Raw genomic sequence first — 26,960 nt, 5'->3', positions numbered from 1 at the left:
GGGTCGCAGAGAGTCAGACGTGACCGAGTGAGCATGAACAGAGAAGCTTAGGGCAGTTGTACAGACCGGGTGGGGGTCTTGGAGACCCCTTGAGGAAGGTGCACACCAGCAACCACAGCACAGAGGCCACCACCGCATGCTGTGTTTTGGCTTCTGCATCACTTTTTTTGTGTGATGCAATGGGATTGAGTTTATTTTTAGTTTCTTCCAGTTTTTAAAAGCCTAGCATGCTCCAGGAGACCACTTAACTTCTTCTCACCAAAGGATTTGGTTGTGACTCTCTTCATGAAGTATTTGAAGGGAAGGGAAGAACCAATTAAAATTAAAGAGGCTAGTATTTGTGGTGGGCTAACAGATTCTTTCTATATGGAAATCTCACTAATTTTAGGCCCATTTCATCAGTTCTCTTGGGCCTTGGCAAAAAATAAAGGACAGTATTTGGTCATTGCCCACCATCGCAGGGGCTACAGGGCCAGCTCTGACCATACTACTGCTTTGCTGCAGAACTTTCTAGGCTGCCCTGTTGCCTAATAGATGAAGTTTGTGCTCCCTCAGTTTACCAAATGTGGGCCCACCCTACCAGACACATTTGTCCTCCTGGTCACAGCCTGCACCAGTATCCTACCTGGGTCAAGTGTTCCAGCCAAAGGTACTGCTGTAGTGGCCACATACGCCCTCCTGTTCTGTGTCCTAACTCTTGACTTCTGTAAAAATCCTTTGTTTCCTACAAAATGAATCTCAAGTGCATTTCCTCACAAAGCTTGCTTTTCCCATAGGATCTGACCTCTAACCTGCCTGAGCTGCCTCTGCATTCAGTTTGAACTGCCCTCGTGACAATAACATTCTACTTGCATTTTGCTTAAGAGCTATAGGCAGCTGTTTTTTTACTGAGCTCATATTCTGTGCCACGCTCTGATCAAAGTCCCTCATGTTGAGTTTTCTCAGTTGATCCGCCCAGCCACCCAGTAAGTTGGTTGCTGTTTATTCCTTTTACAGAGAGATGAAATCATTTGTGCAGGGTCCTTTCTGGTTTGTGGTGAAGCTGATATTAGCACCATCAGAGCGCCTTTCTTAGCCACCATGTCCCAAGAATGAAATCTACCACCGTATATAGGTGGTGCTGAAGAAATACTTGCCAAGTTTGAAAGTGAGAATTAGTAAAAAGTGACAAAGAGAATGAGTGACATGAGTAATCACCAGTATTTGTAAACTAATAGAAGTTGATTTTGTTGTAGATTATTAACATGCATTTCATGTAAAGCATTCATAGCTCAGTTGGTAAAGAATCCACCTTGTAGTGCAGGAGACCCTGGTTTGATTCCTGGGTTGGGAAGATCCCCTGGAGAAGGGATAGACTACCCACTCCAGTATTCTTGGGTTTCCCTTGTGGCTCAGCTGGTAAAGAATCTGACTGCAACGCAGGAGACCTGGGTTCAACTTCTGGGTTGGGAAGATCCCCTGGAGAAAGGAAAGGCTACCCACTCCGGTATTCTGGTCTGGAGAATTCTGTGGACTATATATATAGTCCATGGGGTTGCAAAGAGTCGGACACGACTGAGTGACTTTCACTACTAAAAATATATCATTAAAAAAAATACTTAAGTCTTAGAAAAAAAAAAGAAATACTTGCTAGATAAATGCATTCATGTTTACACGCTAAGGGGGCCCAGCCACATGTAATCAGGGGCAGCTTCAGGTATGTGCATAGGGCCCCACACTTAGAAGGGTCCATGCTGGGTTTAATGCTCTGCTGTTGCTGTCTTGAAAGTTTTAGTATGTTTGAACAAGGAGACCTGAATTTCGTTTGCACTGGGCCCCACAAATGACGTAGCTAGTGCTGTCTGCAGTTCGTTTTTATCTTCTGTTCTGTAGAGTCACCCTTAGATATAAAGTTGACTCATCTTAGGAGGCACCCACGATGTGTGCTGGTCTATGAACGTCTGAAGGCTTGCCAGCAACTGGGAAGTGATGATCCATTTATCTCAGTGTGATGAACCGCGGTACTTTCCTAACTGTACGAGAGTTACTCATGGTTGTAAACTGATCTTGTCCCAGGAGGCTCATCAGAACAGGATTTCAGTGGTCCAGTCTGAATAGCTGGTAGGAATTGTATAGTTAGAAAGCCAGGGATAGCTCTGGTTCACAAAGTTAGGAAGAGACAAAAAGATAGAGGGGTGAGTTGCTCTGATTCGAACACAACTTGTTCAAACCCTAGTCTGAATACAGCAGCCAAGTGATGTTATTACGTTGAATCATTTTAGAGAATTTTTTTTAACAGAATTCTGGGAAGAATCCCGGTTCATATGCATTGCTAAAGACAGACTTGAACTGAATCCTGTTCTCTGGGTGAATAGCGTTTTAATTGCTAAGTTACGGTAAAATGCTGTGCTTAATTATGGACTCGGATATCTAATTTGTCAGTCATCGCTGCTATTTGAAACTCTCTTGGTTGTTCTTGCCATCATTCCGCTGTTTGCACTTGAGATACAGAGGGCCTTATCTCCTTGGACACATCCAAGCACTGCTATCCCTTTGGAGTAAAAGGCAGGAAATGGGCATAATTGAACCCATACATAACTATGCAAGGAAAAAAATTTAGCATCAATTACGCAGATACTAAGAGTTCCTTATCCATAAATTGGAAAATCACAGTCTCAAGAGATCAACTTAATAAGAGCCTTATCAATATTAACATCATATGTGTAGTCCTGTGAGTAGATTCATGGGGAGGGTGTGGTGGGATGTGGGTTATTTCATTAGATAGCTGGATTTTTTTTTTTTTTTTGGCGCTTCTCTTCCTTTTATCTTGACGTGAGAAGGCTTCTGGAAAAATGAAGAACTGATATTGATCTTGGACCATTTCTTCCTAAATGTCCATTCCAGTCAACTGTCTGTTTTCATTACAATGAAATGTACTGCATGTAAGTGGAAAGCTGGCGTTGAGTGTAGTCCTGCAGACTATGGGAGTATTGTCTGTCGGTCTGATGATCATGACTTTTTCAATTGCTGCATTCTTTGAACAGTCCAAAAGCCCCCAGTGTTTTATTTCTGCAGAGGGAAGTCAAAGCCATAGAGAAAATTTAAGATTGGTTACTTTAAAAACATTTAGTTATTTCTCAGCTAAATTGATAAAAATGTAGGGAAGAGAATCTACTGAAATAAATGCTAAAAAGGTTTTTAGATACTTCCTTTCTAACCGTGAACATAGCATTCTCAAAGAAGATTATTTCTTGATTCCAAAAGATGTCACAGCAAGTGACAGATATATTCATCTTAGTCCTATAAACCTATTCAGACATTAATAGGGGCTCGTTAAGACTGAGAGAAAGTAGAAAGATCTGTGTTTATCTCAAAAGAAAAGAAAAGACTTGTGATCCCCTCAGGTAGAGTTGGGGGCAGGGGCTTGGAGGTTCAAGAGGCTAGCATGCTGACTTCCTCTGTGAGCCAATTTGGGGGTTACTCTTTTTCAAAGTATTAAGACAGCAACCAGCCAAAATTCCAGTAATGATCAGCCATGGTCTCTCGCAGTAGACCGCCAGTGCCAGGCAGGCAGGAACCTCCCACTCTCTGAACGAGATATGTTTTCCAGTAATATTTGTGAGCTGGTATCAAATTCACAGTATTTGGAAAGAATACTAAGTCATCAGAATAAGGGCTAATTCTGAATTTTTTTTTTTTTTTTTTTGCCTGCCCTACATACGTCTAGAATCATAAAAACATTTGGGTGGCATTCCATCAGTTGCTGTGTGTGTGGACAGTCCAAAACAATGCCACTATTGAGTTATGTAAGTGCAGAAGAGGCCTGGGAATGAATGCTGGCCTTCTGGAAATGCTATTTTTTCACTTTGGGATAACTCCAGTAACCAAGTAGAATTTTCTGATACATCTGCCAAATAAAAGAGCTGAGGTTGAGAAGTAGCATAAGATATTTAATGTACGTTTTGGAGAGCAGGGTAAGAAAAGCAAGCTCTAAATATAAATACGAAAGTTACATCTTGACTTTGGCTATGGAATCTTGTTGTGACTTCCTCATAGAAGCAAAAACACTTACCATGAATATAATTCAATGGTGTTACTTGTTTATCCCAAAAAGAATTAAAAAAAATCTTCAGGCCCCCAGACATTGGCCCCAACGGTGTTCACATTTCTGCTGTCATCTCCCTTCTTTTCATTTTTAGGTAACACCTCCTCTTCGCATTAAGAAAGGCAAAGCAGCAGCAAAATGAAACTGTATTTGAAGTTTCTCTGTATTGTGCATGCGTGCTACGTTGCTTCAGTCGTGTCCAACTCTCTGACCCCGTGGACTGTAGCCACCAGGCTCCTCTGTCCATGGGATTCTCCAGACAAGAATACTGGAGTGGGTTGCCATGCCCTCCTCCAGGGGATCTTCCCAACCCAAGGATGGAACTCCTGTCTCTTAGGTCTCCTGCCTTGGCAGGTGGATTCTTTACCACTAGCGCCACCTGGGAAGCCCTTCTCTGAATTAGGTGTATCTAAAAACCAAACTCTTCAGGCCGAAGTGGTTCGTGCTGTTCTAGTTTTCTTCTTTGTAACCTCCTCCTTCCCTTCTTCCCCCCACTCCAGTCCCTTTCCAGTTACTTCAGGATAAACAGTGAGAAATTTGGGAGATGTTTTAATGGAAAAGAAGGGATAACAGAATCACACCTGATAACAAGTTTGTCACTGAGGAGAGAGTTGGGGCTCCCCAAGAGAGATCTGCCTCTTGGACATAGACCAACTTTGGGGATCATATTGTGGGGTATCTATCCTTATTCTTTTTCTGCTAGAAAAGCTTCTGAGTGTGATTCTATTATCCCTTCTGTCAGTTTCCTGTACCTGGAGCCCTCTGCTCTATTTCAGAAGGTACGTACGTTCCCTGTAGGAAACTGCCGTGTTTCAGTGAAGAAGGTCCCAGGGCTTCAAAACTTTTGTCTTCAGCTTTAAGACCCCTTTATGTGCAAAATCATCTGACCCTGCAGACCCCTTGCAAGCTGTCTTACTAAGCACAGAAAAGCCATCTTTCTCTAGAGAATAGCAATAGCCTGACGCAGAGTGCACTGGACTCAGAAATTCAAGAGGCCTGGCTTAGTGAAAAAATGACTTTGATTCCCCTCCCTCAACTATAAAATGGAAATGACCTGCCCTGCTTCCCCTTTACAAGAGCCAATGATCTGGACCAGCATTTGCTTCTGAAATAAAATATCATTGTTTTAGCTGATGTTAAGATTTAGCTGACAGATTGTCACAGGCTTCAGCCTCACTTATTAATACCCTGCAGTTGCCCCAGTGCCTACTTGAATAGAGCAAGTAGAGGGCAAAAATCATGTCTCTCCTGACCACAAAGCTCTGTTTTTTGCATCAAGCCAGTCTGCGGGGTGAGGGACCCGTACTTTTAGAAAGAGATGTATTGGGGGCTAGGCAGAGCACACCTCTGCTGTGTTATCAACTCAGTCATCCCAATGAAATTCAGCAAACTGCAGTTCTAGGCACGTTTCCATGGAGGTTTTTATATGGTGATGCTACTATCAACCAAATTTATACATACTAAATAGCAATATCTGGATATTCATTCCAGACCTTTAGTAATAAAATTGGAAAACAAAGAAGCATACAGAGAATGTACTGGTCTCACTGTGGTCATATACTCTGGGAGAGCCAGTGGGGAAATTGAATTAATTGCCATGTTAATGTCACTGGGACTCATTATATTCTCTGGGCTGCCATACTGCAAAATTGCATAAGCATTTCAGCCCTTGAATTCTGGCAGCTTTTGGAAACATACATGTTTTCTTTTTTTCCCCCCTGTTATTTTTTGACGCCCCTGCCCGCTTCAAGGCCTTTTTCCAGCTGTCCCCTTAAGGGAGTAGTTTTATGGGGAAGTTTCTTTTGTGGGCTTCCAGCTGGCTTTATTTTCACTATCCCCACAAAGTGGCTGCGTTTGTCGCATTCATGTGATAGTACCCATCACACCGCCTTGGGATTTTCCCTTTGAGTTGCTGACTTCACGTTTTCTGTTTGCACACACAGGCTGTCTCCTGGTTCGGACATCTACGTGACGGTCTCATCCATGGCTTTAGCAAGATCCCAGCCATGTCGCAACTCCCCTAGCAGTCTGTCTTCATCCAGCGAGACTGGCTCTGGAGGGGGCACCTACAGGCAGAAGTCCATGCCCGAAGGGTAGGTAAAGTCGGCATCACTGTCTCTGCTCCCGTGTGTAACTCAGATGTGCAAAACAGTTTCCATTCAGCCGGACCCAGTTCACGAAAGAGCGAAAGGGGAAATACAGTTATACTCTGCATTAAAAAATGTTTTCATGGCTAGTTCCAACCTCCTCTTAGAAAGTTTATCATTTTGTAGTCTCTAAGGACTCAATGGCAAAGAAATCAAATTACATCGATTCCTCCATTGTGTGTGTTGATCTTGTTTCATCGTATGGATTTTGCCATTTCTTAAAATTTCCTCCAAAGTGAACTTAGGAGTATACTGCTTGCGCTGGGTAGAGTTTGTATTGATGTTAAAGTAGGGAAAATGTTCATTCTGTCCAAAGCTTAAAAGGATTTTTCTCACACTCTAGAAATCTGTGATTTCAGCCTGTGGGTTGTTTAGGAGCTTTTCTCTCCATCTTATTTGAAAACACTATAAACACCCAAAAGTAACTGTCTGCTTCTGACAAGACTTACAAAGGAAAAAGCTAAGTGTATGTGATTGTAAAGGCTACTAAAAAGGGAAAAAAAATTGGCTTGTCTGAAGCTGGAAAGGAATTAGCAGAAAACATCGCGTGACACGCAGAAACCGACTTTGCAGAGAGGGAGAGTTAAAGAACCATCACAGGCCTCCTGCCAGACACCTCTGAAGACCTTGAAACCACTCGAAATTCAAAAATGGCATGTTGGGGGAAAAAAAGATGTTTCTGTTCCAAGCTTTCTCCAAATTATTTTTAACAGATGCACATATGATTTGTTTACTTTCTTGAGATCTTACCATGTTATAAAACAATTCTGCTTATGAGAATAGTGTCATAATGGATATTTTTTTATTCTATGGTCTTTTGTTGGTTTTTACAGCTGTTAAGCATAATTTTGTTGATGTTTTTGGTTAATGTTTACATTAGCAGAAAGTAAGTAATAAAAAAAACTACAGTAAAACATACTTCCCTCCCCAACTCTCTCCCCAAGGAGTCCATTGGTAGTGTGTCTAAAATGTACATTTCTTTCGTTAATTACTTCAGTGACAATTAGTAAAAAATTATAGTTCTTATTGCAGGCCCCTGCAAAAGATTTTATGAGTTAAGTAGTAGTAGTATTCCATGCCACAAGCCCAACTGATTATTTTTTTGTTTTGATTAGTAGATTTTAAATGGCCTTGTTTGACTTCAAAAGTAAGAATTCACTGCAACTTCAGTATATTTAATACAGTAATAAAATATGAATGAGCTAACAACAACAAAATCCTGTTTGCTTCTCCTCTACATTTCATATGTACTCTCAAGGCATACTAAAATGTAATTTGAAACAGTAATTTTTGGTGATTATTAATGGTAGAAACATGGCTCCAATATTCATGCTATACCATTTTTTTAATAAGGTGGTAATTATTTGACTTGATGTTCGATACTAAGCGTCCCATAGCTGGTACGGAGGGTTTCCCCCATCACTTTAAGGTTAACTGGTGACTGTTCACTGTACTTTGTAACATCAGTTTTATCTGCAGTGAACCTTTACAGGAAGATGCTGCTATAGTGTTTTCCTCTAGATCCCAAGTGAATTGTTGTCTGTATCAGCGATGCAAGAGACTTTAGTATTCATAGTCTGATTGACACGCGTTCCTCACGAGCCAGGTTTGATTCCGAAGTCACACTTACCAAGGGAACAATTGTTAGATCTACTCTGCAACTTAGCCCAGTAAAAATAAATAGGTCCAGGGTGACAGTGAAGCAGGAGTGTATGGAGTCTGCTGTGAACTCATTCATGTTAAACTTGGACAAGCTCCAAGGTGTGAGATAGTAACCACAGGTCCATATACACTGATTGTCTGTAAATGTAATCCGCCCCTCTGTCGCCCTCCCTGTGCTTCAGCAGACTCAGTGTCTGCTGGTGTGTGGCGTGTGCCACCCGCTTGCTGGAGTAAGGATGTGGAGAGCATCCAGATCAGTGGAGAGGCGCAGTTTCACGGGCTAGTTAATAAAACTACTCTCCTGGCATGAAGGGGAAAGGGCACTTGCACAGTTTAGGATGGGAATAAGAGAGAGTTAAAGGCAACAGTGACAGACAGACATAGGATAGGGTCTGTTCTGCCGCCCTTGGAGATGTGTTTTGGGGCCACATGCCCTAAGGGATGTGGGCAGAACAACATGTGCAAGAGAGGCGGACTGGGCAGATACGGAGCTGGAGGATCATGGTGTGAGAAACGTAACCAAGGCTGTGCAACCTGCAGGCAGGCTTGGGGAGTCAGGGAGGCCACGATGGCTTTCTCCCAGCGCTCTTCAGTGAGGGATTAAACTTGTATCTAGGGGTAACTGAGATCAGTAAGTGAAAAATCATAGAGAAGACGTTTGGCCCCTTGTAAGGAGGATATTCCAGAGCTGTCAGCCTGCCCTGGGGAACTGTAGACGGACTCATGAGGGAGAAGGTTCTTGGTCATTGAATGCATTTCGTGTATCAGCCAAATGATTACTTAAAAACTCCTTCACATCGGAACTGTGACTCCTAGAGTATTATAAAGTGCTCCTCCAAACAGAGACAATTAGGTTCTTCAAAAAGAGGTACAGTGTAAAGTTAGAACAGGTTTTGTCTGAGCTCCTCAAGGATGGGGCCTTCGCAGCCCTGATGGCCTGGCACAGAGTGAAAGAGGCTTGTGTGTGAGAACTAAGACCAAAAGTTCATTGGGTGGAGCTTTTTTCAAGGCAGAGTTGAAAGACAGACAGGCTTACTTTATCATTTCTTTAAAAGCAGACAGCCAGAAAAGCATTTGGCTTTCCATTTATAGAGGTTTAAAAAGTTGTCTTGGGTTTCCGCTGCTACCAAAAAGTAAAACTAAGATTCCAATTCACTTCTTTCTTTGATCTCTGTGCCTTCTTGAAAAAAAAATTAGTGTACTTAAAATAGGATCATTGGAGCCAACTGGAGGATATTCACAGTTCTTTTAAACAAAGACCCGATTTAGGAAGTGACAGAGATCATAATTAGTGAATTCTTTTTTTTTTTTTTTTTGATGAGCCTTTTCACTGAAATTTTCGTCAATTCAACTTTTCATTTGTTTTTAATAATGGAGGTAACTTCAGTGATGCTTATGAGTTAAGCTTGTAAATAACTGTCATTTGTGCAAAAAGTAACAAGGGAGATATTAGAGTAGGAGTTTTACTAAAATATTTCATAGCCTCCCCTACGTTGCAGAGGCTTTTATATAAGTTTTTCTCCCTGGATCCTTATGAGAGTTGCCATTTTAAAAATAAATAAAGGCAGAACTTGAGTGACTCCGGGTGGGGAAGCTGAACTCAGCTGCTGATCTTCCTCCTCCTAATCTCCTTCTCTTTGCAACACCCCGATTGGTGGTTCTCCCCACACATTTATCAGTTTGTAACAAAGACACCTGTCACACGCATCAGTTAATTCAGGTCCTGTTTTGTGATTTATTGTATCGATTACTTATGAGTTCATTAGTACCCACAGACAGATTTGTAAATTTCCATGTGAATCTTTGAGTATTACACCCTGGCCCTTTTTCCTGGACTCTGTCAGCGTTTACTTTGCTGATGTTACTAATCAAGGCATATACTTTAATTAAGCATATATTATATTACTATTCTACCTAGGAAAAGTTATTAGTAAAATGAGCTCAGTTAAATAGATAAATGTTCTTTCCAGAAATAGACGTTTGCCTTTACATATGCCAGCTCACCCACTTCCAAAGTGCTCTTCCAAAGGCAATTTGAAATTTATACGTCTGGAAAGTGGTCCCTATGTAATGTAAATGATAGCAATCTTTGTCTTTCAGACCCTAGAGTAAGAGCTTCAGAAAAACTTGTTCCAAGCATGAGTGCCTTAGTGATGTAGCAGATTACTGAGTTAGGAGAAACCGCTGGAATGTGCCAGTTGGACAACACACAGAAGGAACACTAGGCCGGTGACGTTTTTCTTCTGGCTGTGAACGAGCGTCAGAGCTTACTACACAAGGGCCAGAAGGCTTTGGTTTTTTACCGTGTCTATTTTAGGTTGGCTCAGTGCTAATGACTCTTGCCCTTGTTCACAGTTTACATACTTAGATACATACTCTGCTGAACAGAGGGATGTATCCCGACCACAACATCCACAGTTCTGGCATCCATGTATGCATGCACGAGACTGAGTCCAGACCTGTGAGCAAAGCTGGTAGAACCTATCATTAGAGCTCAGTGCGTTACACCCAGGACTGCCTTCCCGTATGGGCGAGGTCCCTGACGTTGTCTTTGCCTTTGGGGAAATCCCCCCAGGTTTGGAATCAGCCGCAGATCCCCCGCCTCCATCGACAGGCAGAACACCCAATCAGACATTGGTGGCAGCGGGAAATCCACACCCAGCTGGCAAAGAAGTGAAGACAGCATCGCTGACCAGATGGGTAAGTAACTAATTCCTACAATGAGCAAGGTGCTTTTATACCCAGGTGACTTTGGCTGCCCTGGTTGATGTCATCAGTGCATTCTCTTCTCTAGTACATTCCTGGGTCATAAATAGGAGTGATCATTAAGTCTGTTAATGTGTGTATAAGTCAAAGCAGCAATTAAGACCTGAGAGAAAAGTCAAGGAATTCTATTCATCAGTGACCCTGACTTTGAAGACAGAAAGTACATAGGAATTATTTTCAGCACCAAGGTTGAAATGCCAGAGTAGTAAGACACTTATGTGCTGTCTCCCTCCCCCGCCTTGTTTATTTATCTCTTTGTTTTTGCCTACTATAAAGGCCCTGGGAGATTAGTTGATATTCTTAATGTTGAGTTTTAAAAAATTTAAAAGCTGTGTACAAAATGGGTAAGAGATATAATTGTTCTCTAGTCACCTCTTAAGGATGCCTTTCTTCCCTTATAGGTTTTTTATTCCCCCTACTCTGCTATGAAGCTATCAGCTAAGGAAATGTCTTAGGATAAAACCAGCTGGAAGGGAAAAAGATTTGCATGAGTGAGCCTTCCTTTGGGTTTCTGGCACATGGCCCTCTCCCTCTCCCTGTCTGTCTACACACTTCTCTGATGACATCTAAATACTAGTTGATACAATAACATTTTGCCATGAAACAGGATTGAGTTTTAACACAGTAGCACCAGGGATTTAGCATCAACACAGTTGACACATCAGGGACTAGAATCCAGACTGTTAAAGGTTTTCCCCCCTTTGCCTCTATCTAGTAGCTTTCCTATCAAGGTGGAATAAAAAGAAATCAATTTCAGGGCTGAAAACAGATTGCACTGCAAAGACCTCATCGTTTTATCCTCTCTGCAAACACGTCCTTTGGTTCTGTTTTAGTGACTACGCCCATGTTCCCATACCTGGCGGGGGAGGGCATCCTCAGTGCAGAGGTGGGGTCCATGCTGGGACTCTCAAAACCCACGAACATGGAAGGGAGTGGAGATGCATTCGATTAAGACAGGAGTTGAAGAAGAGAAGCAGAATCCTCAGGTTCTGAAGATAGGCTTTGTTCCACCCCTTCAGTGCGGCGTGCGCCTTGTTATTGAAGCCATCTGTCATTCCCTACTCTCGTCCCACTCCCCACCCCCCACCGAAAACCTGAGCGTATTCGGATCCACTGTTCCGCTCTTGACAGAACGTTTCGAATCCCATATGTTTTGATACCGTGGAAATGGTAACGACACATGTGAACAGGATCCCTCCTTCAGCATGACTTTAGCAGCTTTTTTCGGCTCCTAGTTGCAGGCTTTGAACAAAGCTGCCAGCGGGCCTTTGTGCACTGTTCAGGGTCACGCTTCCCACTCATGTGAAGTCGTACAGGGAACGAAACAGTGTCTTGGGACTGGAGAGGGTAATTAGAAGGCTCGTCCTAGGCCCATAGTCATTCTTTCGCATAAACCTTCCTCTCGTCTTTTTTTTCCCCTTGTATCCACTTTAGTTTGGTGGCTTCTCACACTTCATAGATAAGGTTCTGAAATGAATACCGGTGAATCTTTTTAACACATTGGTTCATCCTCTTAGTAAGCTTATACCTTTTCTCTTAAAAAAAGAAGATACTTCTAGAGCCTGCCAGAGAAGCCTTTTGTTTTTTTTAAAACAAAGACCTTTCTCGATTCAGAATCTAAGGCTACAAAGAAAGTGTTCAAATAAATTTTTATAACTTTTGATATTCTATCATCCCAAAAGGATAACCCAGCCCTTTCTGCCTGGCACTTCAGAAGGAATCTGGGGCTTAGCTGACACAAACCATGCTAGGGAGGAATCAGGACAAATAATTGTTATGTTCTCATTCCTCAGTACACTGTATTTTGTGGACAAGGGACTGACCTTCCTACACTCAATTTGTAAGAACACAATTCTCTAATGACCTTCAGGTCACTGGTTGAAAATGTCAAGCAGATTCTTACTCATTAGCCAGGCTCTCCCCGTCTTTGTCCATCCGCAGATGATAAGCTGATTCCCAGGGGAGACCCAGAGCTTAGCTTGTTGAATTGGCTCACTCATCTCAGTTTGTTTTTCCTGCCTCTCCACTTTTGGACACGGTTGAGAGTCAAAGAGTACACTGCTCAGTCCTGTGCGTATTAGGAATGGCGTTGCACGATTGTTGCCATCAGCTCTTAGGTGTGTTAAAGAGGCGAAGTCGCTTACCTTTCACTTTTGGAAGAGCCCCATCCTGAACGCCAGCGGAGTCCAACAGGAAGCAATTGTTTTAAGTAAACTAGTCGCTGTGTGTCTTTTCTGTTGTGCTTAGCTTACAGTTATAGAGGACCTCAGGAATTCAATTCTTTTGTCCTCGAGCAGCATGAATATACAGGTAACATATGTCCAAAGTGTCATGGTAAGTAACACGCGATTGCATCCATGCCTGTCTAGGTAACGTAGACCAAGGGAGGTTAGCCACACTTTGCAATGAATGGATGTCATAAATTTGATCCATATATTCGAGACTTCCCTGCCTCCCCAAGCCGAAAATTGACTCCTGACTTTGCCGCATTGTTCATGGCCTCTGGTTTGGTGGCACTTGGCTCTGCTCATGTGTATGGTGTCACACACTGTCACCAGCTGCAAGCTTCACCCATCAGCCACTTAGCTCTTGACATGCTGTCTATCGTGCAAACTCTCGACAAGCTTCCCGCTGAAATTCCGAGTTTGCTGGCCAGTGAACTGAGAGGTGCGGGGGCAAGCCGTCCTCATTTGTCAGCCTGTGCCCGCGTCTGTTTAGTGCCTGCACCGTAATGTCCTGTGCTGTGTTCCAGAGCCGACCTGCCACCTCCCAGCGGTATCCAAGGTACTGCCAGCTTTCCGAGAGAGCCCCAGTGGGAGATTAATGCGTCAGGATCCGGTGGTTCATTTGTCTCCAAACAAACAAGGGCACGTAAGTTAGCTATAAAGTAATAAAAATGGTGCAATAAAAACTGCTGCAATGGACAGGAACTTGGGCAGACTTTGGGAGGTGGTGAGGGACAGAGAGGCCTGGTGTGCTGCAGTCCATGAGTCACAGAGTTGGACACAACTGAGAGACTGAACAACAACAACAAATAAAAATGGTAGATTCCCAGCCCTGTGCCTTTCTTGCAAAGTGGAAATGGTACCGGTCTGCTCTCTTATTCTTCCACAGCGTCAGAGGGGAAGTCATCCTAATAGAAAGTGGGCACTGGCTGCCATAGCCCTGAAATGTCTACTGCAATGGCCTTAAGCTTTTTGTTGTTGTTTAGTTGCTAAGTTGTGTCCGACTCCTCATGATCCCATGGACTGTAGCCTGCCAAGTTCCTCTGTCCAGGGGATTTCCCAGGCAAGAATACTAGAGAGGGTTGCCATTTCCATCTCCAGAGCATCTTCCCAACCCAGGAATTGAACCGGAGTCTCTTGCAATGCAGGCGGATTCTTTACTCCTTAGCCACCTGGGAAGCCTGGTCTTAAGCTTGTTTTGAGATTAAATTGAAATTCCTCGTCAGGATGCACCTGCTACCTCCACGGATTTGGATGGAAGGCCATGTGATACCATCACAGACAATCCTAGTGTCTGGAATAGAAATGTACTTGATTAAGATTTTATTTGCTTACACAGTTGCCAGCATGAGATATGAATGGTTGGAACATCAATCAAGGAGACAGACAGCATCCTGACAACTTGCCCTACCGCTTCTCTTTCCTTCCAGGGCTGCACTGATTGTTGTCTCTTTACCATAATTATACACAGTCCCCCATCAGTTACAGGTAGAATTGGGAATAAGAGACTCTCATTTCCTCCCTCTTTAAATGCAGTGGATTTCCTTGGTCTGTCTGTTCACTGGAATGTGTATGTTTATATTTATGTCATTTTATAGAATGAGGGCATAACTGAATTTAATAATCACTGATTTAATGAGGGGGCTCAATTTTTTTTTAAATTGAAATGAGTTTTGAAGTGTAGACTTCACAGGTTCATGAGCAAGCATCCTGTACTGGGCTGTGGAAGAGAGATTTACTGATGAAATGTGATGCTGTCACAGTTCCATTTGTAAATGCGAGATACACTGGTCCATCTGTCAATTTCCCCTCCTTCATTAACACTTTTTATATTGATTACATGGTCAAATACTATTTTGGCTAGATCTGGTTAGATAAAAAATATTCTCAAAGTTAATTTCACCTGTTTCTTTTTCTAAAATTTGGCTAGAGCACTTAAAATTCCAAATGTGGTTTAAGTTATATCTACATATAAATCTGTCACATACTCTACACTCTCAACACATCTGATTGTGGACTGGCCACATTTTTCAGTGCCCAGTCGCCATACATGGCCTGGGGTTAGCAAATTCTATAGCCCAGGTCCAGGTGCTCCAGGGGTTCTGCCCTGTAGCAACTGGGCAAATTAAATGATGGCCTTGTAATGCAAGTAGTTATTGAGAGAAACTAGAGTAGCACCAGTGAAGTAACTGGGAAATCCTTTTGCAAGGGGAGATCTTTCACTTTGAGATTTGTCCTCCTCCAGCCCCCTTTCCGTAGCCAGTCAAGACACACACACGTCTTTCCTCTTCTTTTCTCTCAATCTCCACCAAGTATCTGAACTTTCAGCCCTCTAATTTAAATACTGTTTTACTCAGATATCCTTTGAAATCATATTTCTTTGATAAATGGTAAAATCTTTCTGAGCAACCAAGCCACTATCCAACAAGCATTCTGCCCACATTTTTTTAAATTGAGATATGATTCACATTATTCACATATCAAAACATTCACACATTTAAAGTGTATTATTTCATGGTGTTTGGTATAGTCACAGAGTTGTGCAACCAGTACCATGATTTAACTCCAGAACATTTTCATCACCCTAAAAAGAAAGCCTAACTCTTCCATCCCCTCCAAGCCATTGACAACCACGAACTTACTTTCTGTGCCTGCGGATGTGCCACAGAATGTCCACATGTTGACATTTCATATGAATGGAATCATATAGTGTGTTGCCTTCTGTGTCTGGCTTCTTTCACTCAGCATGTTTTCAAGGTTCATCTGTTGGAGCATGTGTTAGTACTTCGCATCTTTTTATGACTGAATAATAGGCCGTTGTATGGATATAACAACATTTTTTCATCCATTGATAGACATGTGAGCGATGTCTACTTTTTTGGCTATTAAAAATAATGCTCTTTAAAATTCATGTGCAAGTTTTTCTTGTTGACGTAGGTTTTCATTTCCCTTGAGTATATAATTGCAGCTGTTTTCCCACAGAGCTGCCCCGTTTTACATCCTACCAACAATGCCCACCATCCTTATTGTCTGCCTTTATTCTAGTGTGTATGAAGTGTTACTTCACTGTGGCTTTGATTTGCATTTCCCTAATGACTAATGATACTGAGCATCTTTTCATATGCTTGTTGACCATTTGTATATCTTCTTTGGATGAATGACTATTCAAATCCCTTGCCCATTTTTTATTGGGTTATTTGAAGCACGGAAGTTTTTAATTTTGATGAAGCCCAGTTTATTTTCTCTTCTGTTTTTTTTTGTTTTTTTTTTTTACTTTTTGTGTCCTATTTAAGAAACCATTGCATACTCCAATCGTTTGTATACCTAATTTGTATACATAATCCATGGAGATGTATACCTATATTTTCTTCTAAGAGTTCTGTAGTTTTAGCCCTGACACTTAGGTCTTTGACCTTTTTGAGTTTATTTTTCTATGTGGTAAAAACCCAACTTCATTCTTTCTTGTATGTGGATATATAGTTTCTCAACACATCTGTATAAATTTTACCTCTTAGCATTCCTTAGAAAAGCTGTCTCCTAAATAGATGCTATATGAAGAAAGAAAAGATATCTTTTCTTTCTAAGAAAAAGTCTTACGTTCTGCCTTCTGTTTACTCTGATCAATACGGTCTTTCTAGTTAAAAGCCCCTTGGAAGTATCACTTTCTATTTTAAGACTGAGATATTAGAAGACTCTAATGACAGTTTTGACTTTGCTGGTCACACAGATGGTAAAGTTCCACCTGCAGTGCAGGAGACCCATTCGATCCCTGGGTCAGGAAGATCCCCTGGAGAAGTGGGAACCCACTCCAGTGTTCTTGCCTGGAGAATCCCATGGGCAGAGGAGGCTGGCAGGCTGCAGTCCACAGGGTCACAAAGAGTCGGATATGACTGAGCGACTAAGCACACATCCAGTGTCAGTTTAGGGATGTTTTTTTCCCCCCTGATTAAGACTCCTTCGATGCTATAGTTGCTTCAGCATAAGCTAAGCAAACTAAATAATGAAAAGTGGATTCTAAAACAGCAAAGTTTCCAGCACGTCCTGCCGTGAAATCTTCTGAATAGGTTTTTCCAGGTACCCCCGCCTTGCTTTTAGTCATCATAGAGGCGTTTTTGTGTCTCGAACCCCCTAGGAAGACACATTTCAGAGTCATTCCCCCGGTATTTGTTTCCTGCTCTTCAAGAAGCCCAGCCTGTCGTTAAGGAACCCTGCTTTCCTTGCAGTCCGACAGCCACTACTCGAGCCACTCCAGCAGCAACACCCTGTCCAGCAACGCGTCGAGCGCCCACAGCGACGAGAAGTGGTACGACGGGGACCGCACCGAGGCCGAGCTCAACAGCTACAACTACCTGCAGGGCACCTCCGCGGACAGCGGCATCGACACCACCTCGTACGGCCCCAGCCACGGCAGCACGGCCTCCCTGGGGGCGGCCACCTCGTCGCCGCGCTCGGGGCCGGGCAAGGAGAAAGTGGCCCCGCTGTGGCACAGTTCCAGCGAAGTCATCTCCATGGCAGATCGGACTTTAGAGGCAGAGAGCCACGGCCTGGACCGGAAAACCGAGTCCTCCCTGAGCTTGGACATCCACACCAAGAGCCAGGCCGGCTCGAGCCCTCTGACCAGGGAGAACCCCACGTTCAGTATCAATGATGCTGCTTCCCACACCAGGTAACTGCCCCTCCCGCTCCCGCCTCCTGCATCCAGTTTCTGGCCTCTTCTCACTTTCCTTCCATCAAGAGTATATTTTTTTAAAAGGAGCAGGGGGGCCGCCTTTTGCACAATGGTGGTTAATTTTTATATATTTATTTACCATCCAAATCCTTTATTTCTACCATCCTAGTACATTATTTTAAACTGTGAGAAAGGTTTGCACATCTGTTTTTTTGTAGCTGTATTTGATTTTATAAAAATGTGCCTAACTGCATACCAGAATGAGAGGAGAATTTTGTCCTGTGGCTTCCTGCTAGTGATAGAGAATGTAGAATGAGACAGTCTATTGAAGAAGTAAGAAAATCTGGACCATATTTTTGAAAGGAAGGGGTCTTTTCCAAGACTAACAGGGCATATCATGTTTGATGCTGGACGCATCCTTAACACTCTCTATCAGAGGACGTCGCTTATCCAGTGTTTGCACAGCAATCTGTTTTCAGTAATTGGCTCCTGACAGTGATGTGTTGAGGGCAAGGGGTGTCCAACAGGAAAGCATGGCTAAAATTAGACACAGCCCATCTACCTTTCAGAATAGAAGCGTGCACATTCCCCTGTATCCTCGGTGATCACGCTGATAGGCAGGATAAATACTGTTTTTCATTTCCTCTTTGGTGTTTGAGCCTACAGTCCAGAATATGACAAGCTATTCGTCCTTTTAGGGAGGAAACACTCGTCACTATCTTTGGGGGCCTGTTAATCTCATGGTGGTTTCTCCTTTTGCCTTCTTTTGTTGTCAGTCATTGATCAGCTTGTGTGATAGCATCTAACCTTGGCGTCTTCCAGTCCTCTTTTACTCTTACGCCCTAAAGAAAAGCATCAGAGAAGTTGAGTTTAGTTTTGCTTTTCCAGTGGGAATCCAGGCACATAATCTGTCAGTAAACCCCAGGTAATCTTCACGAGAGAGGACATACTTGACTTAATTTGGATTTGTTTCACTTGATCAGTTAAATAGTCAACTTCTCCCGTTGTCTGTATTGTTACTGATAAGAGGCACACACTTCCCATCTTTTAAAACATTGATGGTATGAAGCATTTCCTGAGTTTTATCTCTGTTTACCATCACCGTGTTGCAGTAATAAAAAGAGATGGTGACAGGCCTGGAAACTGCACGGCCCCCTAAGCAGAAAAGCAATTGGGAAAGTCATCTCAGTATTCTTGGGTAACATGTATCCAATTTCCAGTCCATAATTCAGAAAATAGAATGTTTGGTGCAGATGGATTAAGGAAGTGTTTGGAAAACAGAAAGCCAGGCATCAAATACCATGATAATATAATGTAGATGTAGAATCACTTGACTCAGTTATGTGACTGGCTTGCTGTTTCTAGCACACCCACTGCCTCATTAAGTACAGCCTGTGCACTGACTCAGAACATTTTTCAGTTCACAGTAGTTCCTCTGTGGTTTTCAGGTTTACCTTGACTCCTAGATTTGGTTTTCAGTTCTTCATTCTGAAAAGAGAATGTCTTTTTTGAAGTAGTACTCCATCTGGGGAATGTATCTCTGATCTAATTGGATGGCAGGAGAAAGTCACAGGTCTTGTCTAGAATGGCATTGCTCTGGAATAAAGTTCAAAAGTGCTGGGCCTCTGAAGCCAAAGCATAGAACGTGGGCTGTCCAATCTAACAGATCTACCAAATCCGAGGGGAGGTACGAAGCACCCTCTGAAAAGTCGGCACCTGGGTTAGCATTGTCTGAATGTGCTGACTCGGCTGCCTGAAGGTCTTAAAGGATTAGCCACATTTTCTGCTTCCAACTGACCATGCAGAAATCATTGAAATCATCATTTAGAAATAACTCTTCTGTTGAAAGTCAAGGTTGCTTGGGAAGAATGTGGCCTTTCAGGGAGGATGGCAGGGCTTCCCACCCACTGGTAGGTTGAGTCACATTCATTTGCAACTCTGGTAAATACGGATGCTTTGTGACTCCAGTTTGTTGATCTTGGCAGAGGGAGCTGGATAATCAGAGCTTTAGCAGACTTCCTTTTCTGGAGGAAAGGGGGGACTCAGCCACCAAATGCACATTGCTCGAGAAACTAAAATCACTGCAAATTAGGGTGTTTGCGTCCTCGGAAGACAGGAACAGCAATTAATGTGGAGATCTCTTGACAGTGCATAAAAGAGCTTGTACCTGGGGCTTGGTGACAAAATCTAAATTACGGTGATTAAGCTCCACTGCACATTTCTGCTGGGCTGTGTTCCTGCTGCCTCTGTCCTCCAGTCTGCCTGTTGATGGCTGTGCAGGTTTTGTGTGGCCCTCCCATGAGAACTGCTTATAATGTAGGTTGGTAATTACAGAGGGTTATTCTATCTGGGTGTCACTGAGAGGAGCTGTACACATTGAAAGCTTTCTACAATTAAAAAGTCTATTAATTGCTCTTAAGTGTTACTGCTAGAATACACATTGTCTATGAAGCTTGAAGCTTGGAAATTTAGGGAGAGCTCTTTTAAAACGAAATTTGTTTTTGTAATGGGTGTTTCACTTACAGGTCTTAAACCACTCAGAAAAATGATCCGTGGTGATCATAGGAAAGGTGAAGATAGTTTCAATTTTAGTATACTCTTATCAGCTGGGTTCACTTTGTCTTAGAGTTCTGGTCTTGGAAGTAGGCAGTGTCTATTTGTGTGGTGACCGAAGACTTCCTTAGTTTACAGAACTCTCATCCTGCTGACCACCGGCCACTGCTGAAGGCAGAACTAAGTTCATGACCACGTATTATAAAGCTAAAGGGGAATTCCCTGGCAGTCCAGTGGTTAAGACTCTGTGCTTCCACTGTAGGGGGATTCCATCCCTGGTTGGGGAACTAATATCCCAAATGCTCCACAGTGTGGCAAAAAAAATAATAATAATAAGTTAAAAACCCCACCTTGGACTTGCACACGCATCTCATTTGTAGCATCCTGACCTGACCTGTTTTGAGTGTCCAGACTTCTGTTCCCCACCCCTTATTACCAGCTGTCCTGCTTCCCACAGACCCCCTCAGAGCCCTCACGCCAATTAGTATCCACTTATGTGATCACATGGGGTGGGTGGTGTGTCACCCAGAGCCAGACATTCTGGGGTGTGAAGTCAGTGGGCCTTAGGAAGCACTGCTGTTAATAAAACTGCTGCTGCTGCTAAGTCGCTTCAGTCATGTTCGACTCTGTGCAACCCCATAGATGGCAGCCCACCAGGCTCCCCCGTCCCTGGGATTCTCCAGGCAAGAACACTGGAGTGGGTTGCCATTTCCTTCTCCAATGCGTGAAAGTGAAAAGTGAAAGTGAAGTCACTCAGTCGTGTCCAACCCTCAGTGACCCCATGGACTGCAGCCTTCCATGCTCCTCCATCCATGGGATTTTCCAGGCAAGAGTACTAGAGTGGGGTGCCATTGCCTTCTCTGGTTAATAAAGCTAGCAGATGCAATAGAATTCCAGTAGAGCTGTTCAGAACCCTAAAGGATGATGCCATCAAGGTGTTGCACGCACTATGTCAGCAAATCTGGAAGACCCAGCAGTGGCCACAGGAATACTAGTAAGGTCATGCTTAGCATCTTGCATGTTAGGCTTCAGCATTATGCGAGCCAAGAACTTCCAGATGTCCAATCGTCCAAGCTGGGTTTAGAAAAGACAGGAATCAGAGATCAAATTGCCAACATTTGCTGAATCACACAGAAAGCAAGGGAATTCCAGAAAAGCATCTGCCGCTGTTTCATCGACTACACTAAAGCCTTTGACTGTGTGGATCATAACAAACTGTGGAAAGCTCTTAAAGAGGTGGGAATACCAGTCCCTCTTACCTGTCTCCTGAGAAACTGTATGCAGGTCAAGAAGCAACAGTTAGAACCCTGTATGGAACAACTGATTGGTTCAAGATTGAGAAAGGAGGCTGTCTGCGGTCACCCTGTTTGTTTAACCTGTATGCGGAGCACATCATGAGAAATGCCGGGCTGGGTGAGTTACAAGCTGGAATCAAGATAGGTGGGAGAAACATCAACAATCTCAGATATGCAGATGATACCACTCTAATGAGAGAAAGCGAAGAGGCGCTACAGAGTCTCTTGATGAGGGTGAAGGAGGAATGAAAGAGCCGGGTTAAGACTAAATATTAAAAAACTAAGATCATGGCATCCAGCCCCATTACTGCATTTCGAATAGAAGGGGAAAAGGTGGAAGTAGTGACAGATTTCCTCTTCTTGGGATCCAAAATCACTGCGGACGGTGGCTGAAACCATGAGATCAGAGGACAGTTGCCTCTTGGCAGGAAAACGATGACAAACATAGTCAGTATATGGAAAAGCAGACATTATTCTGCCAACAAAGGTCCATATAGTCAAGGCTGTGGTCTTCCCAGTGGTCACATATGATTATGAGAGCTGGTCTGTAAAGAAAGCAGAGCACCAAAGAATCGATGCCTTTGAATTGTGTTGCTGGGGAAGATTCCTGAAAGTCCCTTGGACAGTGGGGAGATCAAACCTGTCAGTCTTAAGGGAAATCAACCCTGAATACTTGTTGGAAGAACTGATGCTGAAGCTGAAGCTCCGGTACTTTGGTCATCTGATGCGAACAGCTGACTCATTGGAAAAGTCCTTGGTGCTGGGAAAGATTGAGTGTAGGAGAAGAGATCGTCAAAGGAAGAGATGGCTGGATGGCATCATCGATGCAAGGGACACGAACCTGGGCAAACTTCGGGGAGATGGTGAGGGACAGGGAAGCCTGGTGTGCTGCAGTCCATGGGTTCCCAGAGTCGGACACGACTGTGTGACTGAAAAACAACATGTGATCACATATACATTTGGGGAGAGGGACCGGAAGCTTTATTAACTACAAATTCAAAGTTTGTTTGTTTTTTTTAATTGGGGTATAATTGCTTTACAATGTTTTGTTAGTTTCTCCTGTACAACAGAATGAATCAGCTCTTTGTATACATATATTCCCCTGCCTCTTAGACCTCCCTCCCACACGCCCATTCCCACCCACTTAGGTCATCACAGAGAACTGAGCTCCCTGTGCTATACCACAGCTTCCACCTGCTATCTGTTCTACACATGGCGGTATATATATGGGCTTCCCAGGTGGCTCAGGGGTAAAGAATCTGCCCTTCAATGCAGGAGACACAGATTCGATCCCTGGGTCAGGAAGATCCCCTGGAGAAAGGGGATGGCAACTCACTCCAGTATTCTTGCCTGGAAATCCCGTTGACAGAGTTTCTTGGAGGGCTACAGCCCTTGGGATCACAGAGAGTCAGATTTGACTGAGCATAGCACAATGTATACATGTCAACCTCATCTGCCAGTTCATCCCACTCTCTCCTTCCCTGCTGTGTCCACGCATACATTACCTACTTCCGTGTCTCTGTTCCTGCCCTGGAGCTAGTCATCTTCCATTTTTCTTGATTCCACATGCACATATTAATATACAATACATTGTTTTACTCTTTCTGGGTTACTTCACTCTGCATGACCAACTCTAGGTCCATCCACATCTCTACAAATGACCCAATTTCATTTCGCTCCTTTTTACAGCTGAGTAATATTCCATTGTATAAGATGTTTCGTTCAGTCACTCAGTCATGTCCAACTCTTTGTGACCCCATGGACTGCAGCATGCCAGGTCTCCCTGTCAATCACCAACTCCCAGAGTTTACTCAAACTCATGTCTATCAAGTTGGTGATGCCATCCAACCATCTCATCCTCTGTTATCCCCTTCTCCTGCCTTCAGTCTTTCCCAGCATCAGGGTCTTTTCAAACAAGTCAGCTCTTCTCATCAGGTGGCCAAAGTATTGGAGCTTCAGCTTCAGCATCGGTCCTTCCAATGCATATTCAGGACTCTCAAGAACCTCCAACACCACAGTTCAAAAGCACCAATTCTTCAGCACTCATCTTTCTTTATGGTCCAACTCCCACATCCATACATGACTGCTAGAAAAACCATAACTTTGACTAGATAGACCTTTGTCGGCAAAGTAATATCTCTGCTTTTTAATATGCTGTCTAGGTTGATCATAGCTTTTCTTCCAAAGAGCAAGGGTCTTTTAATTTCCTGGCTGCAGTCACCATCTGCAGTGATTTTGGAGCCCAAGAAGAAAAGTCCGCATCTTACTTATTCATTCATCTGTCAGTAGACACAGGTTGTTTCCATGTCCTGGCTGTTGTAAATAGTGCTAGAGTGAACGTTGGGGGATATGTGTCTTTTGAATTATGATTTTCTCAGGGCAAATGCCAGTAGTGCGATTGCTGGGTTATGTTTTTAAGTTCTGTTTTTAATTTTTTAAGGAACTCCATCCTGTTCTCTAAAATGGCTGTATCAATTTACATTCCCGCCAAAGTGCAGGAGAGTTCCCTTTTCTCCACACGCTTTCCAGCATTTATTGTTTGTAAGTTTTTGACGATGGCCATTCTGACCATTTTGATTTGCATTTCTTTAACGATTAATTGGGCTTCGTATGTGGCTCAGTTGGTAAAGAATCACCTGCGAATGCAAAAGTTTCAGGTTCCGTCCCTGAGTAGGAAAGATCCCTTGGAGGAGGAAATGACAACCCATTCCAGTATGCTTGCCTGGAAAATTCCATAGAAAGAGGAGCCTGGCGAGTTACAGTCTGTGGGATTGCAAAGAGTTGGACATGATCGAGCATGAATAAGGAAGGAAAAGTGAATGACGTGGAGCATCTTTTCAAGTACCTCTTGGCCATCTCACATACACATTTTTACTGCCCTCCTGTAAGAGGATTTCTTACCCAGTGTGTTCATGCTAAGCACCTTTGCATAGTATGTGCCGCACTATCCTATGAGCATAAAAGACAGATGCCCAGTGTGCCAGCATTATGGATGCTCAGTACATTTTGATGAGCAAATAGGATTAATTTCTTCCTTAGTCTTCCCACTTTTTCCTGATGTCTCAAGGTCCTTACAAATAAACCAGTTTGAAAATACGACAAATCCTAAACTCCTGACTCCTCTGGAAAACGATTACCATGTTCCAAAGCTTATCGTATAGATGTGTCAGTATCTGCCCAGAGCTTCAGTGCTTTTATATGTAAGTACGTATTTAAGAGTGACCATAAAGTCCTTGTATGGCATGAGTTCTTCAGTAAAGTCACTTCTACATAAGATTTTTTATCCTGCAGAATATAACATGGGGATCCTTTATAACAGCTTATCTACAAATATCATTCAAAATCTGGATATAAGTTGGTGTCTTACCTTCCCTAGAGCCAGTGATTAAAGGCCAGGAAAAATGGCTGCCCACAGATGTTAGTACAGTTTAATTTCATGAATGGGTCTTTTCTTCTGGTTGACCTAATAAGTTAACTATTTATGCCAGAAAGGGTGTATGTTTCTTGAGAGTAAGGTAAAGAAGGACTTTTTATATTCAGTTTACATGGAAGATTAAGAAATGCCTCAGATTACCCTAGCATAGTAACAATCTATGTATGAGTGCCTGTGTGTAATGTGTTCGAGCTTACGAGTTTAAATTTTGTTCTCTGCCTTCTTTGAAACCCTGGGTGAAAAATGGGCCTTCCTTCTTTGTTTAGAGATTATTCTGTTGTCTTTATCTGTAATGTTTCCCTCTTAAATCTCTTCTGCCTGGAATCTTTTTAAATTACTAACATTTAATGTCTCCTACATTTTTTTCTTAGAGTCAGACTGAATTATTTTTCTAAGTTTAACGGACTTAGACTTTAACATGAAGTCTGTAAAATTCCCCAGGACTCCTCTCCAACAGGTAGTTGGCTCTACTTATCATGTTTATGAATCGTTTTCTTTGATAATTGTTGCTTTACGGTCCCACACACTGTGAACATCAGGGTTCTATTTTATTTTGCTTTGACACATCAGAACTCCAGGTGATCTGGCCTGTCTTGCCCCATTTCCATTTCTTATGAAAGCTTATGAGAGTGGGTGATTATTTTAGCCAGAACATTGGTAATATTTGGCTTACCTCAAAGACTGTGAAAATCAGAACTACTGTGGCTGAAATTTCAACATTGAGAAAATGAGAGCTCTCATCAAGCCCCAGATATCAGATTTCTTGATGCAGAGGTCATTCTTAGCAAGGAGAGAAATTCCATAATCTTTCAGAGTAATTTGTCAGTCCCCTCACTCGTCAAAATTTTGTCCTATATCTGCCTATCTGAAATTCCTCTGGCTGCAGGTTTTTCTGAGCTGTCTTTTCTAAAGATGAAGATTTTTCAAATCTTAGATTATGAAACATATCTGTGCCAATAAGAGACAGTTTGAAAATAATGTAACACCATATATCTGGTAATAGCCCTTCACCTCCAGGCAAGTCCAAAGAGAAATGTAGGGGAAATAGATTTGGATCCTGAGATTCAGGTTCAAGGCTCAGTTCTGTCATTGACCAGCCACAGGGCCTTTGGCAGTCCTGTTTCACCAAGCTTGTTCCTTAGATGTGTATGCTCATTTGCTCAGTCATGTTTGACTCTTCATGACTTCCATGGACAGCAGCCTGCCAGGCTCCTCTGTTCAGGATTTTATAGGCAAGAATACTGGAGTGGGTTTCCATTCCCTTCTCCAGGGAATCTTCCCAACCCAGGGATTGAGCCCATATCTCTTGGATCTCCTGAACTGGCAGGCAGACTCTTTACCACTACTGCCACCTATCTGTAACTAATTAATATCTAGTCCATCCCATGGACGGAGGAGCCTGGTGGGCTGCAGTCCATGGCGTCGCTAGGAGTTGGACACGACTGAGTGACTTCACTTTCAGTTTTCACTTTCATACATTGGAGAAGGAAATGGCAACCCACTCCAGTGTTCTTGCCTGGAGAATCCCAGGGACGGGGAAGCCTGGTGGGCTGGCGTCTCTGAGATCACACAGAGTTGGACACAACTGAAGCGACTTAGCAGCAGCAGCAGCCCCTTACTAAATGGCTGTTTCTGTGTTTGTTGAGGGTTTAAAAAAAAGAAAAAGGTTATCAAAGGTATTGCAAACTGTAGATGTACTTTTAAGACAAAAGGTTTTCTGCCATTTCCTTCTTAAAGAGCTTTCTATCACTGAGTGTACTTATCTTGCTACTTTTCCTTCAGTAAACATGTATCTCCCAAGAAACTTTGCTCCTCGAGTTTCCTGCTTTTTCTTTATCCTTTTTAGATGCCAATTCTGGACATGACACTTTTCTCAGCTATGCCTAATAAAATAATAATATTCATAGTTACATTTTATTAGCTCCCTATTCAGAGAAGGCGATGGCACCCCACTCCAGTACTCTTGCCTGGAAAATCCCATGGACGGAGGAGCCTGGTGGGCTGCAGTCCATGGGGTCGCTAAGAGTCAGACTACGACTGAGCGACTTCACTTTCACTTTTCACTTTCATGCATTGGAGAAGGAAATGGCAACCCACTTCAGTGTTCATGCCTGGAGAATCCCAGG

At 43.0% G+C, this 26,960-nt stretch overlaps 1 protein-coding gene across 15 annotated transcripts in view; it reads left to right on the top strand.

Annotated features, from left to right (window-relative positions):
• Positions 1 to 26,960, top strand: part of SIPA1L1 (signal induced proliferation associated 1 like 1) — a 385,127-nt gene that overhangs the window by 329,814 nt on the left and 28,353 nt on the right. For 13 of the 15 annotated variants that reach the window (XM_070377614.1, XM_070377620.1, XM_070377612.1 and 10 more), the window contains 5 exons: positions 6,028 to 6,177; positions 10,469 to 10,593; positions 12,907 to 12,969; positions 13,412 to 13,530; positions 17,108 to 17,550. In XM_070377614.1, coding sequence (XP_070233715.1) covers positions 6,028 to 6,177; positions 10,469 to 10,593; positions 12,907 to 12,969; positions 13,412 to 13,530; positions 17,108 to 17,550 — 900 coding nt within the window. The remainder of the gene's footprint in view (positions 1 to 6,027; positions 6,178 to 10,468; positions 10,594 to 12,906; positions 12,970 to 13,411; positions 13,531 to 17,107; positions 17,551 to 26,960) is intronic. The other 2 variants (XM_070377627.1, XM_070377626.1) reach the window with 1 other exon arrangement.

Source organism: Bos mutus, chromosome 10 (assembly GCF_027580195.1).
Source record: "Bos mutus isolate GX-2022 chromosome 10, NWIPB_WYAK_1.1, whole genome shotgun sequence".
In the NCBI taxonomy this organism is placed as follows: domain Eukaryota; kingdom Metazoa; phylum Chordata; class Mammalia; order Artiodactyla; family Bovidae; genus Bos; species Bos mutus.
This window is presented reverse-complemented; position numbering and strand designations above follow the sequence as displayed.